This window comes from Pantherophis guttatus, chromosome 2, assembly GCF_059756535.1.
Source record: "Pantherophis guttatus breed Tessera chromosome 2, ASM5975653v1, whole genome shotgun sequence".
NCBI lineage: Eukaryota > Metazoa > Chordata > Lepidosauria > Squamata > Colubridae > Pantherophis > Pantherophis guttatus.
The window spans coordinates 218,974,590-219,002,412 of NC_142064.1; the positions used below are offsets into that span (position 1 = coordinate 218,974,590).

At 36.7% G+C, this 27,823-nt stretch overlaps 1 protein-coding gene across 1 annotated transcript; it reads right to left on the minus strand.

The window, feature by feature from the left end:
- Positions 1-330: 330 nt before the first annotated feature.
- TKT (transketolase) lies at positions 331-27,823 on the minus strand. Its single transcript, XM_034437252.2, has 14 exons — positions 27,102-27,823; positions 22,225-22,342; positions 21,577-21,690; positions 19,781-19,878; positions 13,125-13,316; positions 12,296-12,414; positions 11,353-11,546; positions 9,820-9,984; positions 8,453-8,609; positions 6,165-6,295; positions 3,920-4,003; positions 3,285-3,378; positions 1,384-1,506; positions 331-660 (listed from the first exon to the last, which is right to left on the minus strand). Exons 1-14 carry the CDS (start codon positions 27,206-27,208, stop codon positions 473-475), a joined length of 1,884 nt encoding a protein of 627 aa, XP_034293143.1. The 5' UTR covers positions 27,209-27,823; the 3' UTR covers positions 331-472.

Consider the following 27,823-nt stretch of genomic DNA (forward strand, 5'->3'; position numbering starts at 1 on the left):
ATTCATATGGATAGATTGGAAAACAGGCCTATCTTCACCATAAGGCTGGAAAGAGCAACAGTTTAAAAACAGTGATCAGCCAGAAAATCATCTTTTTAGTTCTTTTTATGAAACTCATTAAATAGAGTTCCAAGGATCACCATCTCTGAATGTGAGGAGATTTATAAAGCATTTCAATGTATTGGACAACCCCATTAAAGTATGGCAATTTGATATTCTAGGAGGATGAAGATAGAAGTCCATGTTTCACATTTTATGCTAGACCTGCAGGTTTCTAAACAATTCCAACGTTCTAATACAAAGTATTTTTTGATGAGACAATCCGACAACTTTTTCCGGAAAACGTTTACTTTTATTAGAACTGTTTGCATACGGTTTTAAACATATACTCAAATGTTACAGCGCTCTATAAAAAAAAAATCTGCCAAATAAAGATCCACTCATGATAACAGCAGCACGTTACAGGTTGAGATTACTCAGCATTCCTTGATTTGGAGACCACCGACTTCACTGCCTGGATGATGGCGTCCTTATCGATGCCAAACAACTTGAGCAGTTCAATCGGCTTCCCGCTTCTTGGCACATGAGAGACAGCCAAGCGACGGACCATAATCCCTGGTTCGCCAATCAGAGCAGCAGATACAGCTTCTCCAATGCCACCTAAAGAAGTAGGAAGTAGAGAAGATGGTAAGTGAAGCGCATACATTTAGTAAGCAAATAAATAGTTATTAGAAATTGCTGCTTTCATAAGAGGCCTTTCCTTAGAAAGTTTTTAAAACAAGTGGATGGTTGGGCAGTGGAGCTAAGCTTGAAGCAAGAGCCATGCATTTGGACAAGTACAGGTAGTCCTTGACTTACAACAGTTCGTTTAGTGACAATACAAAGTTACAATGGCACTGAAAAAAAGTGACTCATGACCACTTTTCACACTTGCCACTGTCGCAGCATCCTCCCTAGGGTCACGTGATCAAAATTCAGACGCTTGGCAACTGACTCATATTTATGACGATTACAGTGTCTCCGGGTCACGTGACCACCTTTTGCAAACTTCTGACAAGCAAAGTCAATGGGGAAGCCAGATTTACTTAACAACCATGCTACTAACTTAACAACTGCGGGCGATTCACTTAACAACTGTGGCAAGAAAGGTTGTAAAATGGGGCAAAACCCACTTTTATAAATGTTTCAGTTAGCAACAGAAATTTTGGGGTCAACTGTTGTCGTAAGTCAAGGACTACCTATATTCGGTGGTCTTTCCTTTGAGGAAAACAGGACTTTCTGTCTCAGGCAACCTTGTTGCAGAGTGGTAGAAGAGAAACTGGACAGTCATTATACAATGCATTCGAACAGTGAAGATGCTCCTTTTTTCATATTCTGGCCTACCTTCAGGGTAATGGTCCTCCACTGTGATAATTCTGCCTTTTGTTTCTCTTGCATTTTTAAGTATAGTTTCTGAATCCAGAGGTTTTATAGTGAATAGGTCGATCACTCTGATGGCAATTTTTTCTGTAAATGAGGAATAAAAATACAGTCATGTAGTATAACATGTGCCTCACAAACTGCAAATCAGGAAACTTAATTTTTTTCAAAAATGCAAACATTCAACCACAAATGTCTTTAGTGCATTAATTATGAGATCTGAGGGAAGTACTGAATACCCAAAATAATCTTAAATGTATTTATATTTCTATTATCTTTCAAATATATAAATCAGATCTGTGTGTCTTCAACCTTTTGAAGGAGGATATTCGTATCTCCCAATTCTCACATCTCTTCAACTTTCATGTTAATACTTTGTCCAGGGATTATAGGACATAAAATCAGAAATGAGAAAGTCCCAATTTAATCGGCCATTTCATTGCAGTTTTCTATTGGAGCCTCTATGTTATAGAACAGCTTCTTCCTGAAGTCAGATCGGTACCAATCCTAATAATGTTCGACAGGTAGTAAAAACAAAGTTTTCCACACAGCATTTGGGGGATGACAACACACCAAATTTATTAGTGTCTTGTATTATGGATTCTTGTATTGATTAGGTTTTGAACACTTTTTTGCTTTCCTAATACTATAGTTTGTAAACTCATTTAATTTGGATAGTGACATAGATTTTTCAATGTTGGCAAATGTTAAAATGTTTACATTTTTGCCCCTTTCTTCTACTGTGAGCCCAATATCCTGCTCTTAAACAAGCTGTCTGCAAGAAAGGTATAATGGTACCTGGTACATGTTTCAATTTTTTTTTTTTACTGGTGTTGAGAGTATTGTCCTTATATATAAATGGAATAATGAGGACTGACTCATTCAAATTTCCCAAATGAACCTGTATGATGATGACATCATACAGGTTCAACAATTCTGATGTTACTGTGACAGCAGAGCATGTGGTTTTACAGGTTTGTATGCTTCAGTACTCTTTTTCATGTTTTTAGTCACAACTGAAGTGGTACATGAAGCATTAATACAGTCTGTCACCATTCTAAGTATGATGGCCTAAATTTGAAATAATTTTTTTACAATTTACAAATTGATGTTAAAAGGAAATATGCTTATTAATATTAGTTCAATCATAGTGTACTCCAAAACAAACTTTCAAAAAACAGAAGGAAAAGAATGACATTACACGAATCCATTCTGCTACTAACAGTTAAGACTTGGGGATTTTTAATGCTACACAAGGTCTATAAATAGCTAGAAGGAGGAACCTGGATCTGAAGTCGTTATCCAGATTCCAAGATAAAGGCTAATAATTGCATCACACCTTCTGTTTCCCTATTTGCTTTAGAGATATCATATCTGGCTGCAAAAATGCAGCCACAACTAGATAGGAGCAAAGTCATAAAAGTTTAACTCCTTGCTATCCTCTTGCATTGCAGTCCATATAGCAGTCATATTATTATATATATATACATATATGTGTGTGTGTCTCTGTGTGTGTGTGTTTAGTGGACAGTGTATTTATCTGGGTCAATATATTTTGCATACGATTCTGATAGTGATATTATCATTTAAATATTCATAGTCATACTTTTTCAACTTTTAACATTTGTGTACAAATAGTAATCATAATATGTTCTATTATACTTCAGTTTACATAATATTGTTTTCCCAATTTCTAATTTCTACTTTTTTCTAACACTTATTAGAATAACCAACATATTAAAAAGTATTCTATGTCTATCCATCATCTCTTGCCCTTTTTAAAATTTCAACTATTAAGCTTTTTTGCTTCATTTTATATGATACCAGAAAATTCAAAATTTTCCAAGATAGTTCTCTATAGTCACCTTTTTTAAGTTGTTCAGCTGCAGCTATTGCTTCATGCAGAGTCACTCCTGCTCCAATGACAGTAACCTGGTCGTCCTTACTCTTGGACACCACCTGGCAAGAACAACATGAAAACTGAAATTAAATATATTGTATGTTTAGGTAATTTGTTGCAGAGATGCTTAGTGCTGCAATGAAAGACACAATAATGACATTCCTGTACAGGATGGATAAAAATTGATGATTAAAAAAAAATAAATTAAAAAAACCCAGTTTTTTAAAATTTAAAATCAGATTTTTTAAAAGAAATTAAATTGGATTTTTTAAATCAAATTTATTTTAATAAAATGCTTTTGGAGTAAAAATCCATCAAAAGATAGTTTTCTATTGAAGATACATTAATAATTTACTTTATTCAGCATGAAATGGAGCTTAGTTATGTAGCATGAGGCTGTATATTCTGCAATATTGGGACTGTTGGTGAGTCAACAGCAGGTCAGAGGAGGAGCCGCAGTGGGGCAGAGGTGACAGTTGCTCTTTAAAAATTATGATTTAAATCAAGACTTTTTACTAGTGATTTAAATCAACTTGATTTAAATCAAATCCACCCTGTTCCTGTAGTTCACTTATTTCAGGGACTTTTGAAATCACTCACCTTGGCATGTCCAACTTGAAAGTCTTCACCACTATCATAAATTACAGCATTTTCTGGGCGACTAGTTCTTATGAAACATATGCCCTGTTTTTAAAAGGAACACAGTGAGAACTTTAAAGCCGATTGCAAGCTACAAATTTAAACCTCAAAATTAAAAATACAAGCTAATTAAAATGGGGATACATTCATGATTTTTCATTAAGTCTACTTCTTAGTTGTAATACTCTTATCTGAATCCATAGGAAAATTCATTTTCAGAAAAGACTCATATACAGGTGTAGTCCTCAACTTACGATCACAATTGAACCCAAAATTTATGTTGCTAAGTGAAACATTTGTTAAGTGAATTTGCCCCATTTTACGACTTTTCTTGCCACAGTAGTTAAGTGAATCATTGCAGTTGTTCAGTTGGTTGTTAAGTGAATCTGAAATCTTCCCCATTGATTTTGCTTGTCAGAAGGTCGCAAAAGGGGATCAAGTGACATTACAACGGTCATAAATATGACACAGCTGCCAAGCATCTGAATTTTGATCATGTGACCATGGGGATGCTGCAATGGTCTAAGTGTGAAAAACAATCATAAGTCACTTTTTTCAATGCTGTTGCAACTTTGCTTAACGTATTGTAAGCCGCCCTGAGTCTCCGGAGAAGGGCGGCATATAAATCAAATTAAAAAAACCCCAAAAACTTTGAACTAAATGACCTGTTGTAAGTGGAGGACTACCTGTGCTCTTCAAATACAGATAGAGAATTTAAATTCAGAGGATCTCCAGGGTTATCATACTGAACTCAAACATAAAAACTCACTACCCTGAGAATATTCTTCAAGGAAATCTGGGCAGCCACTTCAAGAGATCTTATATAATTTACAAAAATTATCAAGATGGGGTTAACTATTGCTATGGCAGAAAAACTGCTACAATTGCTTAAAAGAGTTTCCCCCAAATGAGGAGATATAAATGAAAAATGTGAAACCTTAGGTTTTTAAGCTATCCTTTATAAAAGGCCTTGTTTACTTCATTAATGGCACAAGCACAATGGACCACAGCTTTATTAACGCAAGAATTACAATCTGGGGATCCCATCTCACCTTAAGCAGATTGGATAGAATAAGCTTTTTGCCTACTTCCTCCATCCTTTCACCAACTTCTCTTTTACATACCAAAATAAGTAGGACTTTTTCAATTAATCAGTTGCTCTTGATGCCAAAACATGGAACCACCCAAATTCTTGAAGAAACTTTAAATTGTCTTGTGCTAAGTATGACGTATCATAAAGTAATTTCTCTGTTTAACAGAAAACTTCCAGATTAATTACAATGAATCAAGAAGAGGAAATGGATTGCTTCAAAGGAACAAAGGATGCATTATAAAGAGGACAAGGAGGAGGAGGAAATATCAAGTTAAACTTATACAGAGGAACTGCATAAATTTTTATTAGATCCTGGTTGTTCTTGCATGAGTGAGCTAAAGACATGACTCTATTCTACTCGTAAGGTAAAGGTAAAGTTAAAGCTAAAGTTTCCCCTCACACATATGTGCTAGTCATTCCTGACTCTAGGGGGTGGTGCTCATCTCTGTTTCTAAGCCAAGGAGCCAGCGTGTCCGAAGACATCTCTGTGATCATGTGGCCAGCATAACTAAATGCCAAAGATGCACAGAATGCTGTTGCCTTCCCACCAAAGGTGGTCCCTATTTTTCTACTTGCATTTTTTATGTGCTTTCAAACTGCTAGGTTGGCAGAAGCTGGGACAAGTAACGGGAGCTCACCCCGTTACACGGCGCTAGGGATTCGAACCGCTGAATTGCCGACCTTTCGATCAACAAGCTCAGCGTCTTAGTCACTGAGCCACCGCATCTCTCTGGTTAATGTATACAGGCTCAAATTTGTGAATAGGGTTGTTTCCAGGAAATGAAAACCATAGTAGCAAATGTTTCCCAATTAAATCTTGATTGATTCCCAGTAATTGGCACCTAGAAGGCTGAACTCTTTTAGCCTTCAAGAAAATGTTCAGCTGATATTCTGTCAGAGTTAGCTTTCTTTTCAATCCAATTAAAATGTAATCTCAATACCTTTTCCATACTGCTTAAAGAATTTTAAGCAAGGTTCTGGAAAGGGTAGCCCTCCAAAAATTGCTGACTACAACTCCCAGAATCCCGAGTTTTGGCAATACTGTCTGGGAGTGAGATTTAACAAAAGGTTCCTCATATCTTCCTTAAAGAAAAGAAAGTAAGAGTTCCTGACCTTTCTATTTGCAGCCAATTCTACTGCCTTTTCAGTGGCCACAGCATCACTAGGATAAAATACAGTTGAATTAGGAATGGCTCGGAACAGGGATAGATCCTCCAGTCCCATCTGTGAAGGCCCATCTTCACCTAGAAAGAGGAAGTTCGAAGAAGATGTAACCATAAAATTGAGCAAATGCCTTTTCTGTGCACTTCTTAAAACAAACAAACAAAAGTATCCAAAATAAATATAACACACTCACGGACCACCTTCCATCTTGTCCTTAAACTTGGGCCCCTCTAAATAGCAAAGAAAGAAGATAGAAGTAAACTAAAAAGAAAGAAAACCTGGGTTAAAAAGAAAAATCAAGGATAAGGTAGCAGTAATAAAGCAAGCACAGTGGTGAAAAAAGGAAATAAGAAGTAGTGTGTATGTAAACATCATGCACACAAGTACAGAATAAAATAAACATAATTGGAATGAAGAATTTAGAAATCTATCATAGCATCCCAGAGATCATTTATAGGGAACATCAAAATTAAAGCAAAATTGACATATCCTATATTTTAGTCAGAACTGGCTTTCAAAAATTAAAATCAATAGGAATGCACAGTTATATACATAGCAAGAGATGACACAGTCTCTTCATATGCCAACCTCCTCCAGGAAGACCATTTTCAAAAATTACTCTATGATTTGGTTGCTGTTGAAGAAATTAAGAATAAATCTTGGCAATGTATTTTTCCAGTTTCCGCTTGATTAAACTACTTAGTAATATCACTTGCTTCTTTAAGGTGCCATAGGAGTTTAAAACAAGTGCCATCTTTTATATTCAGTAAAAATTTATATGAAAAATGAATGGTTCAGTGAAATGGAAAGTCAAAGTCGCCTATTGCAGAAAACACTACAATTCTTCTGCATCTGCAGAGTTTAAAAATGGCAAAGACAGAGGTTTTTCTTAGCTTTGAAGTTTGAGATTATATTTCTGAAATAAATATGGTTTTCTATGCAGAAAAATATAACTACGGTAGTTGGTAATGTTGAAACCATTACAGTACTCAATACTTTGCATAAGCTTAAGGAGGATCTGTGCTATTCAAAATTATTTGGAGATGAGGCTGAAACTGGCTGGCTGACTGACTTTGTCAGATACAACAAAATGATATTATCTAAACAACATAAAGAGAAAAGATGTTTTTAAAATCTCACTTTGCTGTTTCACTTTTGTTGGATACAGCCAATCTCTCCCTTATATTAAAACAATGGTAAAACTGTCAGAAACTAAGCAACAGTACCAGCACTAGCTGGAACATTTTTCAGTACAATTACAAACTCCAGCATACGGTTCGTAATTCACGCACGGATGGCTTCCCCAGATGGCACGGGGAAGCAGGTCTAAAAGATGTCATTTAAAAGGGGGACTTCAGTCAAAGTGTTAAGGAAGCCATGTTTTTCTTCCCAAGAGCAGAAGTCCTTCAGATACGTATATAATCTTAAAATGCAGCAGAAGGAGTGGAAGCACTCAGAGTGCTGCTACTTTGGGGGCATTGTCTCTAAATTAAGGGGGGGGGAGAAAGAAAGAGAGAGAGAGAGAGAGAAAGAAAGGAGAGAAGGAGGGAGATAAGAAAGAGAGGAGAGAAGGAGGGAGGAGAGAGAGAGAGAGAGGGAGAGAAAGAGAGGGAGAGGGAGAGAGAGAGAGAGAGACAGACAGACAGACAGAGAGAGAGAGAGAGAGAGAGAGAGAGAGAGAGGGAGGGAGAGAACCAAGCATGCAGATAGTTACTGAGGACGGCTAATGTAAAAGCCAGAGTCTCTCACAGAGCTAGATGTAGATATCCTGTAGAAGTGGACTCTACAAAATGCACACTCTGCTTGGGATCCACCACAAAAGAATAACAGTTATAATCACAAGCCTTCTGTTGAGCAGAGTTGGCCTTTGGACAATGGAGATGGATCCTTGTTTGGGGTGTTGGCATCATACTGACTGGGGCATTCATTTTTTATATAAGGCAGCTTTTCCCAATTACCATGACTAAAGCATACTCTACACAACTATTAGATATATCCTGTGAAGGTTTAGGGAGGATCCCTCCTGGGCCTCTTCTTGCATATCGAGGACTCAGGTTGGGAAACAGTCCCTCCCTCTTGCAACTCAGTGTCAGATTCCACCACACTGGGTTTGGCATGTTTACCAAGATGCCCTCAAGTATATTCACTTTTTAGTAATACATATATAAATGTGCAATAACTCTCAATGCCTTGAAGGACTACAAACAGTTTGGAGGGGGGAAAAGTAAGATACTTACCAATGGATACACCACAGTGAGATCCACAAAGATTAATGTTGCTCTCAGAAATGGCTGCCATACGTATCTGATCATAAGCCCTGGTGAAAAATGTGGCAAAGGTGCTGGCAAAGGCAATGCTTCTGTCACGAGAAGCACAGCCAACTGCAACGCTCACCTGCATAATAGGGAAGGAAAAGAACTAAATTCATCCTGGCATTTGACATATTTTGAGAAATGCTTCAAACAGTTATGTTGATGTCCAGCTATTCCCTTAACAAATATGGACAAGTCTATAGGCTGTTTCTCCTTAGCTATTTCATTCTTATGGCAAATCTGCAAGCCCATTAGATAGGTTAGGCTGAGGCAAACAATTTAACTACAAACACTTCTGAATAATGAAATTGGTGTGCAACAGAGGAGCAGAAGGAAATGATGGATCTTTTGGATTTGAGAAATTCATCAATTTTTAGCACAATATTCAGTGATCTATACAATGAATTAATAGAAAATAATACTTCATTATTCTGGACTACAAAAGAGGTGTTCCTGCTCTGATTGATATCTCAGAATTGTTGCTGTGAGGAAAAAGTGAAGGAGAATGTTCTCTATACGTTGCCTTGAGCTTCTGGAGGAAAAGGGGGTTTAGATTGAATTAAATTAAATTGAAATATCTACTCAAAGGCTGTTTCTAGCTGTTCCTATTCAGCAGCTGTAACTTGCAGAAGCCAGTTTAGCTATGACTTTCTCCTTCCATGTTTCATTTTTTTCCTCATCACTATCAGGCATCGTCAAAGTTTTGAGAAGGAAAACTTTCTCCATGCTTATTGTGTATACAACCAAAGCTGTTTTTTCCTATTTTAATCTTGTTTACATAAGATTGTAAGATGCTCAGACTTGGTTGAAATAAATGTGGCTGCTGAACAACAAACACCAGTCCATGCAAACTGGGCATCGGCAAAGAAGTGACAGATTGTTCAAGGCTTGAGGGAAGGGAAACAGGCGGTAAAAAAAGGATGTGAGGGAAACAGAAGATATGACAGGGAGAATGTGAGAATTGTAGTATTAGGAAATGTGTGACCCATCTAGTAGGACTTTAAATCAAGTTCATTACTTTTTGCTATACTGCACCTCTCAATTCCAGATATTTCTGAAAGGAGATCATTTTATTTATTTATTTATTTATTTATTTATTTATTTATTTATAAAATATGGATGCCCACTCACTTTCAATGACTCTAGGTGGCTTAAAAGCAATAAAAAAAAAACCAATATAATAACCCGCCCCACCCCATATCATGATAAGGATTTAGTAATGATGGTGGTCAGCACTAACAAATCAATTTATTTTGCACACGTCACAATCTGTATGCAGCACAAGAACATACCATGTTTTGTTCAGCAATGTAACACTCAATGAAACGGCTGGGATGTTCCTTTTTGAACAGCTCAGAGAAAGTAGAATTCTTGGTGTCTCCATCCAAAGCAACCACGCGGTTACAGGCTTGGCCTAGTTTTGCAAGAGCCACACCATAAGCTTTGCGGGTTGCAAACTGTGAAGTGAACCAAGATGCACCATTTAAAAATACTCCATAATTCTTGGAAATAAAATATTTTAGCGATAAAAAAAATCCAAATAATCATTATTCTCCATAGCAGTTTAGAAAAACCTCTTAGGTATTTTTTAAAATGTTACAGAATAGAAAGCTTTATGACATGTTTCTGAGGCACTAATCTTAGCAAACTTTTCAAACATTTAGCATTTGATGACCCCAAATTTATTCTGGCATATCTAGGCAATATTTACAAAACCTTTTTTTTTTTTAAATTTCATATCCTTTTGATATTATTCTCATAAAATTATTTCTATGCCTGTAATTAGACATATGGCTCAATGAGGCATGTTATTCTGCTTTTAGATAGCACACTATTTCATGAAAGCACTGATAAAAAATTGAGGTAGGACTAATCTGCCTTAAGTGGCTGATCCATATCACTGATATAATACAGAAAGGAGACACACTCAGTTATAAAGGACCAATTTATATCAATGTTGCAGCCGCCCATCTAGTAAACTCTCTCCTGCAGAGATTCTCTATTATTTCTAACCTTCATTCTTTTGTGGACAGCTGGCACATTTCCAAACAAAGCACTGGATTGCAGCCACCTTCATGCTGATTTTCAAAGAATGTCTATGAGCCCTATGTTAGGAGCCAGAGATCTCTTCTTCACATCTTTTTGGGGACCTCAACTCAACACTAACAAGCAAAGGAGACTATTGGGGTACATATTATTTTATCAACCACAATAAGATTCCTGAGGTCCAAAAATGACAAATTAGTATTTGAATTTTATTAGGATATGGCCTTTCCAATCTTTACATGTCTCCACTTTGATTAACATTTGGGATGGTATTTAGGCAACCTCTTGCATGAAGTTCTCATTAAATTTATTCATGGATGATTTGGACATTTTTCAGAAGCTTTTACAGAAGTATTGCCCAGAGAAGACCTTGCTTAATTATCCTAAGCATAATCTGTAACTTATTATTTCTGAAATCTATGAGGTTTCCATTTGGGTTTTCTTGCAAGAGCCTTCCTCTTGAATTTTGGACTGGCCATTTAACAAGAGAGCAATTATAAGGAAAAATCTTTGTTTTAAAAAAATCTTACCTGGCCCCATCAGTTGCTCTCACTGTTCTGGATAGGTAATACTATTAAAAAAATCAATTACAATGGCAACTCTTGAGGAGTGGCTTCTGAAACCACTCCAATATATTTTACAATATTATAAACTACTGAGTAAACACCATTTATTCTCATAATCTGCCTCCATAAACCAAGCAGTCATTGGAAAAGAAAGCCCTTTTTGCTCTCCTGAATGTCTATTATTATTAATAATATTTGAAAACATCATAGTACCTTATTTCCTATCTTGTAGTTTGGTGGAGATGGCATCTTGACATTTTTAATATTAACAGCTGGTGCATCGTCTTGTGGAAGTGTTGGAGAAAGCTTTTTCTTGTTCTGGATTTTGCCAACAATCTCCTCAATTATTTGCTCAGCCATGTCTTTCGGAAGAGGTTTGCCATGCCAGTTTTCCTTATCTTCAACACCTGTAGAATTATTATACATATTTTGAGCTATTTTCTGCCATAGCCACTTCATTCTTGTAATTGAAATGCTTTGCTGCCAGATAAACCATTCATTCTCTAATCCCAAATATATTTGTAGCATATTTTAGCATTTCTAGCGAAAATATTGTCCAAAAACACTTAAAATATTTATTCTACTTTTGCTTACTCCAAGAAATGGGTGAGAAAGATTGATATTCAAACATTGTGGCGATTTCATGTTGGCAGCATGATAGCTACAGTAAAAGACATTGATGGTTCAACTACAGCTAAGGATCAATGGAAAATAAAAATGTTAAGTGTTCATTTAAAACATTCCAATACTAGCCCTTGTGAGATCAATACGTTTTTACTGTCCTTACAATATGCAGCTGCAATAAAGATTTGAATAAAAGAACTCAAATGAAACTGCCTCCTTCTTGTTTGGTTGATTGAACCCTTTTCATTGGAGAGAACCAACTCAAATTGATTTAACTAAGAAAAAAATATATAAATTCCTGATTTAAATCTCACATTTACCTTGAACCTAAATATACTGCTCTTATCTGCCCTATGGGGAAAATTGTAATCCACAAAAAATGTTAAGTATTACAACATAAGATTTAGAAAGTGCTCTAAACACACAAGAATTTATGGAATTACTTATAATTAACTTCTTATTAAATCAAACAAAAATGTAATCCTTAAATAGTGGTTGCAGCTGTTCTAAAGAGCCTGCAGCTTGGAATTACCTGTTATTCCTTTGCCTTTGAAGGTCTTGGCAATAATTGCAGTTGGCTGGTGTTTTGTCTGACCAAAAGCTTTGCACAGTTCCTCCACACTGTGCCCATCAACAATGATTGCGTGCCAGCTAGAAGGCAAACAAATCAATTAGCTTTCCAGAAATACCAGCTAGCCAAAGAAACACTTTGAAGTATGACACCAATACACATGGTCTGTGAACTATAAAGATGTAAATATGCATATTTATGCATAGGAAACATATATAAGGATTTCTCTTTGATGGGATTGTTGTAAGCTGTTCAAAATAATCAAATTCCAAAGAATCATTTGAGACATATCAAAGGCCTTAGACTACCTTGGCATTCATGGATGAGGGGTATTGATTTGTTGTCTTGTCTTGTTTCATAACAATCAACAAACAAAGCTAACAAAGTCATTGTACATGTCATAGGGAAAAGCCAATCTTTTTCTCAATTCCTTCACTTATAAAATATCCAGAGGATAAAAAAGAAAGCAGGAACAGAGGAGCTGCTCTGGCTGCACATGACCCAGCACACCAAAATAAATTTTGTTTTCTAAATGTGCCAATATTATAAAATGCAACAGGAAGACATGACTATCAACAATTGAGACAGTCAGGTAAAATACCATCCTTACCATACCTTTCAGATTCAACAAAAAAGACTAATAACCCATGAAACATATAAGAATTTTATCAGCATTTATTTCATTTTGTTTCCAAGATCATTCTCTGTTATTTATTAATTTGCATTTAATTATCAGCCCAAATACAGATTTAAAACAAATAGTGCATTTATGTATTATAAAACCACGTACCCAAAGGATTCACAACGTTTCTGGTAGGTTTCTACATTATGCTGCAATGGAGCAGGATCACTTTGTCCCAATCGGTTAATATCAAGAATAGCAGTCAAATTATCCAATTTGTAGAATCCAGCAAAGGCCATTGCTTCCCAAACTGAGCCTTCAGATAATTCTCCATCTCCAAGCATACAATATACTCGATAGCTGTATATAAAAGAAAAGGCAGAATGATGAATTTAGCCTCCTAAATTACTGAAAAAGGGAATGGATTGCTCAGCCATCAGGGTAGAAGGCTATAAGACTTAACCTAGAACTAAGGAGAAATTCCTGAGAGTGAGAAAAATTTAGTCAATAGAACAGCTTGTTTCTAGAAGTTGTGGGTTCTCCATCCTTGGCGGTTTATAAGAGATTGGACAGCCACTTGTCTGCAATGGTACAGGATCACCTGTATGAGCAGACTAGAAGACCTTCAAGGTCCCTTTCAGCTCTGTTATATTGTTACTGTTATTCTTCTCCTCCTGTGGGGTAAGACCTGCGTAGTTCTTGCTGCCATCACCTGTCATCCAGAAATGACTCACCTGATATCCCACCTCACCCCTGCTTTGCGTGAGAGTTACTTTTATAATGCAAAGTAGTTTAGTGTTATGAAGCTGGAATACCTGTTCTTTCTTAGAAGGTTGATAAATACCACTTTTCCAAAAAAGGAAAAATACAACGAGTAAATGCAGTGGTTTGGTTAAATCACAAAATTGTGCTTGTCTGCTACAAATAAAAGAACACATGCTCCGACTGCATGTAAACTTGCAATAAACTTGTTTAATTACTTAAAAACTAGTCTGGGTCTCTGATCTTACCAAGCAAGGTCATTATGTAACTAACCCAGTTTACAATTAGTTTTAAATCTGTAACATAAATCCATAGTTTATAGCATAGAAGGGGTTTTTTTGCACTTAATCATCTGAGACAAACTATGTAAACTTTATTCCACTTTTCCCGTCTCCTTTTGGCAGGGCTACTAAATCTGGACTGCAAACATTAGATGGAAGCAAAATCTACTTAATTCTTCCTGTAATCTGGTGGCCATCTGGAGTTTGACAGGCAGGAACTAGTAGCTCTCTTTCAGGGAAATCTGCTCTTGTGACAAAGTCAGCCTTAAGCAAGCTCCTTTGAGCAGAAACTTATTTAAACATTCTTGGATATAGTTTGTCTAAATATGTAAAACTAACAAATTTTATGATTCGGTCAGTTATAAGAAGATAGTTTGGGAAAGTGCCTGTATCGTAGAAAGAGAGAGGCAGGAAATGCCATTAATCAGAAGGTGCTCTCATACTAATGCATATAGGCACATGCAATGTTTAGAGCTAGTTTGGTATAGTTGTTAAAAGTGCTGGTCTAGAAACAAGGAGACTGAATTCTAGTCCTGCCTAATACGCATATAAACCAACTGAATGACTTTGAGCCAGTCACTCTTCTCAGCCCAATCTACCTCACAGGGTTGTTGTTGAGGGGAAAATAGGAGGAGGAAGGGGTATTAGATATATTCACTGCCCTGAGTTATTTATAAAAATAATACAAATGGGATAAATATGTAATAAATACACAAAATTGGGGATTATGAGAGCACATAGGCGTTGAACTAGGAAAGGGAAGAACAATAGTCTACTCTGAGCTGCAGATGCGCACTGATGACTTTGGGCCAGTTCCTCTCAGCCTAATCTACTTCGCATGGTTGTTATTGCTGGAGAAAATGGGAGGATCTTTTCTTCATGAATTGCAATATAAAAGGCAGGATATAAATCGAACAAACAAAGTAAGGAAGCAAACAGTGCATTGCATTTATATAGCATATGCTCAGTTAGATTAAGGATCCCTAATGAGAAATGACGCAAACAAGTTGCCCTACGAGGTCATTTATTTGAATTCAGTTCTGCCCAGGGATTATTAAGAACTAAATTCAAGCCCTCCTACAGTATCTAGCATTAATATTTTTTCCTTCTTTTCTTTCTCCTCTTGCAGTGCTGCAGTCCTGAGCATTTGTGAAAAAATCAAGCAAGAGCATCAAGAAATAATCAGAAATATGAATCATTTCTCAGTTACAACCCCCATCTTAAAATAACACCCATGGATATTTAAAGAAATGTCATGATATATTAAGATCAAATAGTGAAGAAAATCTTAGGAAACCAGAGGTTCTAACAATAATTCCAAAGCTTGGCTGTCTTTTAAAGCACCATCACTGTGACTCAGCAAAACTACTGAGAAACTGCAGCTCTTCCATGTAGAACAAGCACAGCTTACTTCCTCATTTCAATATACAAATTGTATTTGTACATCTCCACGTTTCCACATATCAAGGAAATGACACCTTTAATTTCACTCCCTCCAAAACAAATACAATTATAATTGCTTGTAGTTGATTTTAATAAGTAACAGCTTCCAATGAGCATTCTTTCCATCGAAAGAATGGTTTAATCTTTCCCTTCTTATTATTGTCAGTCAAATGAAAATCCCTCTCGGCTATGGGATGAAGCACCACCCTTCTTGGTTATCAGCTAAAACTGCTCTCTTCTGGGACAGCTCTTGTCTCTAAAAAGCAAAGCAAAAAGAAATCACAAGACTCCACTCAATAGATCATTAAATGGTAAATAGCTCTGGCAGCTTGAGTACGAGTCCAAAAATCAGGAATGAAGGAAGATCACAACTTGGGTCAGAGGCAGGGAAGATAGTGGGGCCTCCTAGAGCAGGGATGCAGGCCGGATGCATCACACGTTGGCCACACCCACTCCCATTTTAGCGAAGGGGGGACGCCATGAGTTAGACGTCCCTGCCATAGAGAGAATCCCGGGCAGGAAATCCAGCAGTCAGAAGAAGGAAGAGGAGGTAGAAAGCACAGATAGTGAGAGGATGTCCACATAGCTTCTTAGTAGACATCAGAGTGACCACTTAGGGAATGCCATTAGAAACTATGTCAGGGATGAAAGTCGAGAGAAGCTAGAGGGATTAAGGGGACTAAAGAGTAGAAGGATTACAGTAGTGACAGCCACAGGAAATATTAGAAGTGAGGTGGCCATTACAATGGAAGAGTTATTAGAAATTTGGTTTCAATTCTCTTTTCTGGCTTCCCAGACACAGCCCAGGTTCTAGATGCAGAATCAGTGAAAGCTTTAGGTTGAAGTTAGAATTATCTTTGCAGAGATTCCATCTGTTGTTGTGATTGGGGCTGCACATTTCCTGAATAAGCAGATGCACAATCTTGAGTTTCTATTCAGCTCCTGCTAAGGCAGCAGGTGAAGGCCATGATCAGGAAAATCTTCAGCCATCTCGGTTGGCTTGCCAGTTGCAACTTTTACCGGATCAGGAAATAGTTACAACAGTGATCCATGTGCTTATCATCTGGAGGAATTAGACCTCTGCAATTTGTTCTGCCAAGTATCTGTCCTTAAAGGTGACCTGGGAACTAGAGCTGGCACAAAATGCTGTTGCTGGCTTACCTGCTGACTGCTGCTAATCAGTTTATTAGAGTAACACCTATACTTTGGATGCATTATTAGTTGCAAGTAGACTTTCAAGTCTATCTTCTCCAGAAACAATCCGCCCAACCAATAACATAGCAGAGAGGAGGTAGCACTGTAGGAGCCTTAGAGAATCATCTAAGTAGCACTCTTCTTACTTTAGAACAACTTGCCTCTCCCAGTTCAGGATGGCTTCCACCATGTTAAAAATTAGGATGTTTGTAAGAGCATTGGTGGGGTTTTTTTTTTGCTGAATAATTGGGTGGAACATTCCATTTAGGTGGCTAGCAGTGGTAGAACTTTTTTATAATTGCAAGCTGCATAGAATCTGGACAATAGAAACCATACAATTGACTACAATATATTATTATAAATATAATAGTACATATTTTATTATAATAATGTATTGATTATTCTGTTGGCTAACATAAATAAGTACTGTATAGGATGACTCTGAAGTTCAACAATGTGTGCAAAATGTTGTAGGGCGGCAGTACTTAATTCATTTGTTGTATTAATAAATATTATACATGTACAATAAAGCAATTATCAGCCTGACTTCAAAGGAAAAAGGGCATGTTTTTCAAAAGCTTTGAAGGTAATAGCCTGTAATACTTTGGGCTGGGAAGAAATACTCCCTCCAGGTTTGTCTTTTAACACAGCAAAGGGTTTTGTTTACTTAGCATGAATCATCTGGAGATAGTGTTCAAACGAAGCATACATTATTTTCTCTCCACGTTTATCACAAAATAGTACTGTTTGTAGTGACTGAGCTTCACTTTCATGAAGAACTTTGTGCTGTGGACGTAACAGGATTCTCTTGATCAAAGCTGTTACAAGATTCAACTTGACAAGGCAATTCATTATCCTCAAACCACGTGGGTCAGCCCTTTGGAAGAAGGCGGATTTTAGGCTAGCCAAAGTATTTTTCAGACTGAACAGCTTTGGTCAGCATGTGCCAAACTGCCCAATCTGAAAGACCACTGGAGGGAGCATCGGGCAGGTGGCTTTGGTGGACCCTACAGAAACTCCCACAACAATGCTGAAGCATCTCAGCCTGGAGAGCACTTGGCCAATAGTGTGGAAAAGGCTTACTCCACAGCCCCTACAGTAGTGGCCAACATTGTGGAAACCTTTTGGGAAAAGTGTATTTTTGAGGTTTGATGTGTAATAACACCACTTTTTTTTTTGTTTCAAGATAATCATATTCCACTGTTGGAATGGCCTGGGAATAGTCCAGACCTTAACCCAATTGAAAATCTATGGAGCCGACTAAAGAAACTTGTTAGTCAGAAGTGACCCAGCAATAAAACCCAGTTAATAGAAGCAATCATTCAATCTTGGTTTCACATTATATCAGCTGCAGAACTAAAAGACTTGGTTTACTCCATGAGAAGATGTTGTAAGGTTGTAATTCATGTTAAAGGTTACCCAACTAAGTATTAACTGATGTGATAATTTTTGTACATCTCGTTTTTTTCTATGGTGATAATTTTTTTATATCTTGTTTTTTCTACGTTTCACTTTTCTTCTTTATACTATAACTGCTATTTTAATAGCAAATCCTTCATAACAGTTATTGCATTACATTCTTTATTAAATTATCTTTCCATTGATATATAATTTTATGATACTAATAAAAAAAAGTGGTGTTATTAGCTAGTTTTAGAAAATACACTTTTCCCACAAGGTTTCCACAATTTTGGCCACTGTTATATATGATTGTTTTATTTCACTTTTAGAAGTGAGATCATATTGCTTCATAAATAACTTAAAAGGGAATTCTTTGTTCAATATGGTGGCAAAGCAGGTACCCTCCGATAATCTGCACATTCCTACATATTGTGTCAACTACTGGTAGGTACAGCAAAGGTTAGACAGGTTATGTGAATCTGGCATGACTTAAAGTGGATATTGCTATTTCAAATATTGGTTGGAAGAACATGAGCCTTTTCTGGCAAAACTTCTACACTAAATTGGTTGAAATTCTAAAGTCCTGTCACTCTTGTGAGAAAGGCATCATCGATTTTAATCTACCACACAGCTGTTAAAGATTCAGGAGGCATAGAAAGTAAAATAGCTGGAAACCTCAAATGATCTTCTCACGGTGTTAGTATTTCATGAATGAAAACAAATTACAAATTATAGTTTTGGGCGCAGGCATATTTTTTCAATTATTTTTAGAAGATTGTGTTGCTTTTGCCAAGATTTGTCATTCTGCCCAAACATCATAAATACTGTACAAATTATATATAGGTGTGTGTGTGTATAACATAAATGTACTAAAATGGCAGCAGAAATTAAAAAATATTTGCACCCTAAACTCAGTTAAGTTAAAGTCTTACAAATGCTAGCTATTTTCAGCACTTAGAAATAGCAAACAAACAAGGTTAAGCATAAAAGCATAAAAATATCACTAGTGAGATTACATAAGGGCAGCCAATCTTTGTTCAAAGAAATACTTTCAAGCTAGTTAAATGTACAGATTGAAATTACATCTTTTCCTCTGTAAGATATATTAATTTTCCAGTGCAGACATGACTTTAGATATCTATTTTTGAATAACATGTAAAGAACTTCATGCCAGTAATGATTTATTGCCAAACATTCTTTCCCTTGAGCAATTCAAGGATTGCATAACACAATAACTCTGTTATTTCTTTACACCCACTTTTGTTCTACATTGTCATGTTTCCTTAACATCTTTTGAATGAAAGTCACATCATGCAAACTAAAGATTACGAACCGCCTTTGCCTAAATAAAGCATATCTGGATGGAGACAGGAAAAACTATCACTGAATCTGAAGACAATATACTGGCTTTAGCATTTTTGTGTTCTATAATCAAATTAAGAGCACAGCTATTCCAAGGTATTAGTTAAGAAGAACTAGTATATATTAATCATAGTTTGCAAATTCAAATAACAAGTGCTAATAGAAGACTTCGATGTTTGTTCATTGAATTGAAAAGGAGCTGCAAACAGAATTAAAAGGCTTATTCATATTTTTATTATATAGAATGTTACTGTTATCTGCAATCTTAGAAATAAATCTAAAAGAGGAAATAGACTTTGAAAAGAAACATCATTATCGACCATAAGTAGAACTTCATTCATTCAATTTTATACAATTTAGACAAATTGGAAATAAAATTACCTGGCTTTGTCGAAGTATTTCCCAGTATAAGCCATACCGCAGGCAGCACCCAATCCTTGGCCAAGGGATCCAGTAGCCACATCAGTGAAAGCTTGTTTCTAAAAAAACAAGTAGGCAACAATCCAACAAACAGAACCAAAATTTACAAATATTAAGACTCTGATCCTTTGACATGAATACCCAAAGAATATTTATAGTTCTAGATCTGCCAACATTAACAGAATATATTTATTAATAAATATAACAAAAATAAGTCAGTTGCACTGGTCATATTACTATATTGTCACAAATTAAGATTGTACCAAGAATAAGAATTAGAGGAAGGGAATATTTTATTTTCATTAGGTATTCCTGGGACAACGTAGTAATGATTTTGTCAAGCAACTTTTTTCCCCCTTTTACATCAGTTGGGGTGAGGGTTAGGAGTAACCAGAGGAGTTAAGACTGATGAAAATAGCAGTGTTGGAATAGCAATACAAGCTTTAACTCTTTTCTGTATGTATTGCAGCTTTGCATGCATGCTCAAGAGGGACAGAGGCTGTACTGCAATTTCGCAGTGCTGTTTTGCAGATGATGCTGGGTAAAGCATAACAAAGTTCAGGCACATCTCCTTGTGTTTGTTCTTCTATATGGACACAGGAATCCTCAACTTATAACCATTCATTTAGTGACTTTTCAAAGATATGATAGCACTGAACAAATAGGAGTTACAGCCGGTCCATGGAGGTCCAACTGTCCCAGCAGCCCTTTGGTCTTGTGATTGTGATATGAGTGTTAGGCATTTTGTTTGCACTTATGATCGGTTGCAGTGCACTGTGATCATGTGATCATCATTTGCAACCATCTTTGCCAGCTTCCCCAGAAAGTCAAAGGGGAAGCTAGTACGGAAGGTTGCAAATCACTGAGATAAGTCTCCTCCATCTGCACACCCTCTGCACTCCCACCACACTGGCCACTCACATACCCTTCCTGACCCTCACAATACCTCAATTCACACCTCTTTGCACCCTCCCTAGTCTTGCCACATCTCCCCCACACCACCATTTACTTGCCCACAAGCCTGGTACTTTCAACTTCCTTCCAGCTTCCCTGCTGACTTTGGTTGCAGCAAGCTGGCAAGAAGTTGCCTCACCTAATGACTATGGGATTCAATTGTCAACCGCAACTGGGACTGTAGTGATTACCATTGCTAAGTGATGTGGTTTCATTTTACGTCTTGCATCACTTAGCAATAGAAATTCCTGTCCCAATTGCCATTGTAAATCAAGGATTATTTGCATCCCAAAGATCAAATCAGATTTTTGAATCCAAGATATACAATCACAATATATGGAGGGAATAAAAACATCAGGAATCATGCAATAGGATATCCATACCTGGACTGCAAAGCAATGCAGTGGTAAAAATGTAATAGAGATTGACAATGGCTAAATTTGGCATTGTAGCAATTCAATAATTTGCCTATTGACATTACTATGAAAATGATGCAAATGATGTTATTTGTTTCATGATGTCATCAATTATGTAACTTGCCACTAAATACTTTAATATATGTTTGTATATAACAAGCACTTCCTCTCCTTAATTAATCAATTAAAACAAGGTTTCGCAGTAGAATTTTTTACTTGTTTTAAATTCATTGAAAATTCCTTAATTTTCTTTATTTGTTCAATCCACTTTTGCATTTGTGAGTTAGTTTTTATTGGCTAATATCACCACACATGTTTCATCGAAGATTCTGTAAGAGTCACTGAAATTTCAGATTAAAAGGTGACTATGTTTTCTAAAACACTTACTGGGACAGGATGTCCTTCTAAAATGGAATCAATTTTTCTTAGTTTCAACAATTCTGATTCCTGAAGGAAGCCTGCTTCAGCCCAAGCAGCATACAAGATTGGTGCTGCATGACCCTACAAGAAAAAAACAAAAGTCTACGATTTACAAAACATCTTAGGAAGAACACAGAACCATTAAACAACATTAATGATTAGAATAATCTGCAAAACAATATACAAAAAAACCCTACCCCTACCTAGAGTTAATGAGCAATAAAAGAAATTAACAGTAAAGTTACAAACTGCAAAGATGGCCGACTCTGAAGAAGCTAAGGAGAAGACAACAGTTATAACAATTATTTATTTTATTTATATTCAGAATCCCAAATAACTCTTAATATAAAATCCATGAAATTTTCCAATTTGCTTATCCATTTCTCTCCAACAGGATTAAGACTATTCCTAATTTTTTCAGCCACAATGAATTGTCAGTACAGTACAGTACAATGAAGTCAGTACAGAATTTTTTTTCACATTTTTATACCATTATATAACAATTCTGCAGTGGAATTTATTCTCCCCCACTAATGTTAAGAAATTGAATATTCATTCTAAATTCATTCATTTAGAAAAATGGGGAAATACTGCCTAAAAAGTTCTAGCTCTTACCTTGGAGAGAATAAATCGGTCATTGCTGGGATGCCTGGGGTCCTTTGGTTTATATCTCATAGTGTGAAAAAACAGCACAGACATAATTTCGGCAGCACTGCAACATGATGTGGGGTGACTAGAAGTCAAAATACATGAAATTTTACAACAGCAATTTCTTGTCAAGTAACATTCCATAACTGAAACACCAGCATGCCCATTTTCTAATCTTCTACTGGAAAATATGTCACATCATGTATGTAATGGTGCTATCTTAAGTAAATGCAGATTCTTGTCTTATTTTAGCTAAAATGAATATTTAATCATTACCCTTACTAACAAGAGAGACAGTAGGACCATTCTTTTTTTAGTACCATCAAAATCAGCAATTGCTGTGTTAATAAAGTCTACCTAATAAATAGTTGAACCTACTTTAGTTAAACAGGGTTGTTATGATAGGAAAATAGGAGGAGGAAGGAGTATATTTTCTGAGTTTCTTATAAAGTAATAAAGACAGGATAAAAATCAAATCAAATCAAATAACAAATCAATCCTGTTTTCTGTAGGTTTTTTAACTGGGGTAATCCTCTTCTCTTACCAAGAACATAACAATCCCTAACTATTGGTATATATTCAATATATGTGTGTGTATCTGTGTATGTATTATTTAATTTTTAATTTTCAAGCTTCTTTCCAAGAAAAACATGCAGAAAGAAGCTTGCAAAAAATACTTCCAGTAAGAATATGTTCTCTCAGTTTTTACACACTATTGATCTTCATTTTAAACAATATTACCATTTGCATATTTATTGCTCTACTTTTATAGTTTTAGGTGAACCCCACAAATGTCTCCAGTCGTTGTATGAACTGGCCAACAGTAATGCCTTTCCTTATCATTTTTCACTTGGAATACCTCAATTCAATTTACACAGGGCAGCCCCTGAAGGTATTTTGGAAACTGCAGCTGACACAAAAATGCAGCGGCCCACATGCTGACTGGGAAGAAACAGAATAAATACAGTGGAACACCAATTTTGCCGAAGCTGCATTAGTTGTCAGTTGGCTTCTATGTTCACGAACTAGATATTTTTTTTAGTATGAAGCCTTTTATGGCTTGGATCCTCATTACCTTCAGAACTGTCTGCGCCAGGTAAAATCTACCTCTCCAAAAATTTTGGCTGGAAAGATATGCTGCAGGTTGCAGATTTATTTGTTTCCCATATAATAAGCCAATACATTTCTGTAATGATTCAGTGTAACTGCAGATAAGCTGGTGAACTTAACTATTACTCTGTACTACCTTGGTAAAATACCCTATTTATAGAATAACTGTATTATATATTTTTATTTGTTTTACTTGTTAGCATTTTAACATTACAAAAATTTAATTCATCTTAAATAATATAATGATAGTAATATAACTCTGTAAAATAGGTTTTATCAATCAATTATATATTACATCTTAAGACTAATCCACTTATGAGCATCACACATGCTACTAATTTTTGAAACACATGCAAACACTTTTAAAACACATGAAGTAAATAAAGATTAGTGTCCATCTCTTGGTAAGTATTTGCACAATAGAAATTCAATTTAAGACAGAAATCATCACAAATTAGTACGTGTATTTATACATGGCAGTTAATAAATAATCCTAACATGCTTGCTTAATGCCCATTTCTTAGATCTTATAAATGTTATACTTAACCATCTCTCTAAAGAACTGCTGCTTTGGGGAAAAGATTTTAAGAAACCTATTGGTGAACAAGTAGAAGGAAAGAAACACAGATTAAAACAGTTTACAGAAAAAAAAATCAGTGATAGACACTACCCAAGGCCAGAATCAACTCTTAAAAAATAATATATTTATTCAGGCACAGGCTTTTGTATAGTAGAGCCCATTTTTACACTGTTGTAACTAATCTAGCTCTGGTCATTTATATTTAGATCAATATATTTTTAATTTACATTGGTAGAAGATCTATAATATTGTTAACACTTTAAATGACAGCACCATAAAACTGAATTAATAAAAATAAATTAATTAATTAATAAAAATAAACTAATTAACACTCATTAGGAAATAAATGTTTGCATCTACAGTTCTAATCACTAAAAGTGCAAGTCTCATTAAGTGCAATGGACTGAAATATCAGTTTAGAATTTGACTGTAGGAAAACTGATGTTACAAAAGGAAAAAAAGACTTGCAATTTTTATTATTTTGTACAAGGTTTTCCAAATTAATTGAAGTATTTAAAATGTATGCCTCAGAATGAATGGATTTTATTTCACACTCCACCTATCATTGGAATTTAGTTTATAAAGTGTGATCTAAGCATTTAAATGTAATAAATCACAAGTTCTTATGAAAACTGATCTATGTATGTTCAATTTATATATCTAACATAAATGTTAAAAAGATAAAGGTTTTTTTTCCAAATTATCTTATAAAAAATTTCCTTTAAAATACTCCATCAATTAATTCTTTTTACTCTCTGAAGCAACAAGTCATTCAAGGATCAAATTCTGTTAGCTCTAGGACACCCAAACTGTTTGCATTAACACAAAAGCACTTTCAACACACCCAAATCAAACAGAGCTGCATACTAAAATTCCTGTTTAACACGCACAGTTGACTAAGCAAAAATCCACCAGGGGCAGGAGAAATTATGCCAAGACAAAAATAGCCAAAGGAAATAAAAAATAACCAGAAAGTATAAAGCAGGTTAGCCAGAACTTTTATAAGAGTTTGTATTTACTATACAAATATGCATCACGAACTTGGATTAAAGATGCACACCTACAATAAGCAACAAGTGGGCATCATTTCACTGACAAAGGAAGTAACAATTGAGACTGCCTATGATGCCACACCAATAAGGCTCTGCTAATGCCTTATCCATGGCTTTTTTTCCAGTTAAAGTAGTAGCCACACAGAATTTCCTGAAACTCCTGTATCTGTGTATCTAGCGAGTTTTTAACTTTTTTCCAAAGCCTTCTCTCTTCAGTCCAGCTATATCACACAAAAACTACAAGCCTGTTGTTAGCCCATTAACAATTGTGGAAGTCTAGCTGTAGAAAATAAAATGGATACTATTTTGATACAGCTATTGCAACAACACATCAACAGTATGAAGTACAGTACAACTTCCTCCAAAAGAGCACTATAATTCTGCTTCACCATGAGATAAGCAATTTCCTATTTCTTCATTTTTCCACTGTAACTGACTTTACTTCTCATGTTAAGTAATACCTTTACCTAAGTAAAACAAATGGGCCAGTATCCAACACTGTATTTTATACAGCATGCATATTTGTGACAGAAAGAATGAAGAGGTAATAATCCATCTCTTTGAAGCTATTTCTTTATCAAATGCAAAGTGATTAAAACTTAAATTGCTTATTTATTATTTGTAAAATATACTTCCCACTTTTCCACATGAAAAATAATCACACAACAAAATACAAAAACTCTAAAGCAGGATAAGATTTTCATTTTAAAACAGTTAATATTTATACAGAACTGGCTAACCATTGCTAGGAGTCACCAGGAGTTTATGAAAATACTTAAGACATTGTAACACAATCCTCAAAGTGTCAAGCTGTTTGTTTCAATTTATACCTAATCAAGGTAAAGGGTTTGGGGTTTTTTTGAGCTTCTTTCTCATGCTTTCTACTTTTCCAGGAGATGCCTTTTTTTTTTTTGTAAAAGTTCTGCATTCCCGACATTCTATCACACAAGCAAACACAAACAAAATAATTAATAAATGAGATGTTTTATCTGCAACTTTGGTTTATACCTAACTTTCTTATCTGCTCTTACGATCAAATCTACTGAGAGTTGAAATTGACAGTATAAGGTTCTCAAACAACATTTCTTCATTGCAGGTATTATGAAACATAAGCAACACTTAAAAGCCTGTTTCAACACTATATTTCAAAATATAAATTTACCCCACAGGCAGCCTTGAAACTTTTGTGCAATCCAAGTTCTCCTAAGTTATCATCTTATTTTGTTCACTTGCTTTTAAGGCAGAAATAGTGACATATGTAAAAACTAAACACTGTAACTTGGCCATGCTGCAAAGTGATTAATTTCTTGGGAGAAATAACCCACTAAAAAAACCCAACAACAGACAGGATTGTCAAGAGTACAATCCAGAGATATTCATTTTAAGGCCAAAGGCACAGCTGATCCGAAGGAGTAGGGTTTTTTGCATTAATATTTAACCATTTCTGGGTTAACTCCAGAAGTTCCACTGTGGCAGATGAATTCAAGAGAGGGCAACACTTCTTTCATACATCAACACTTAGCAATCAAGATGTAAGGGGGAAGGGGAGTTGTGAGACAATTGTGCATAATGGCACTTTTGTCAGAGACAAAACCTTAGTGTTACTGGTTTCAGAAGTTGGATTTGTTTGATGTGCTAGAAATGAGAATGGTGAAAAGGAAGGAAGGAAGGAAGGAAAAAAGCCACTCTGCTCTGAACATCTGTTTGACAGCAGGATGACGGCACGGGATATTTCGCTAGGCAGAGTGGTACCCCGGCCAGGACCTGGAGGATGATCGAAAAGTAAAATAGGCTTTCTTCACCGCCACCTTTTCTCCCGCCCGCCTCTTCCTGTAATTTGAACGGTGCTCTCGACTCTTCACCCTCTTGTGCAAGAGCTGGGCAAAGCCTCCTCTCCGCAGCACGTGGGAAGAGAGGGAGAGATGGACACGGGAGTGCAACCGACGTCTGCAGGGTTTCCCCGCTGTGCCAGATTCTCCTCTTCCCCCCCCCCACTTCCCAGCATCTGCGATGCCAGCCCCCCTTGAAGGGACGTCGTGCGCCTGGCCCCACTCCTGCGCTCTGCAGCCTTGCCTCTCCCTCCCAAGCCCCCTTTGGCTCACCCAGAGCCGGCCGCCGAGGTGGCCTTGATGGAGTTGATGCGAAGGCGATTAGCCGTGTCCTTCAGGGCCAGCAGCGTCTGCTGATCGGGCTTATGGTAATCCTCCATGGAGAAACAGGAACGCGGCGGGCAGCGAGCTCGGCTTACAGACGGCAGCTGGAGAGGGAGGCTCCGCGACTGGCGAAGGGAAGGCGGAGCAGCTCAGCCAAGTCCTGGCAAAAGGCGGCGGGAGGGGCCAAAGAGCGCGGGCTGGGCTCTGGGATGGGCGGGGCCTGCCTGGCGGGAAAGCAGGCCGTGGAGCGAGGCCTCGCTTCCGAAGGGTGGCTGGGTGGGCGGCGCGAGGTCTCGTGGCCAGGGCTTCAATGCCGACGGCGCGAGCGCGGAGGGACTCGCTCCCCGTGCGCCCTGCAGAGATTTCCCCAGCCTGGTGGGCACTTGCGCCCATAAACTGCTGCCAGAGAGAGAGAGAGAGAGAGAGACTAACCGCCTCTTTTCTGGCTGGCGTACTTTCCAAGCGCTTCTTGCTTTTTTTGGGGGGGGGGTGGTAATTTTTAAACCCGCGAAGACACAAGACGCTCACAAATGTTTTTATTTATTCAGTCAGCAGCAAGCAAGGACGACTTTGGGCACCAAATTCTGGCAATCCTGATTAGATGCCCAGGTGTTCTGATCAGTTTAAAACACGGTGCTTTCACTCATGTTCCTGAAACAAAACCCAAGGAA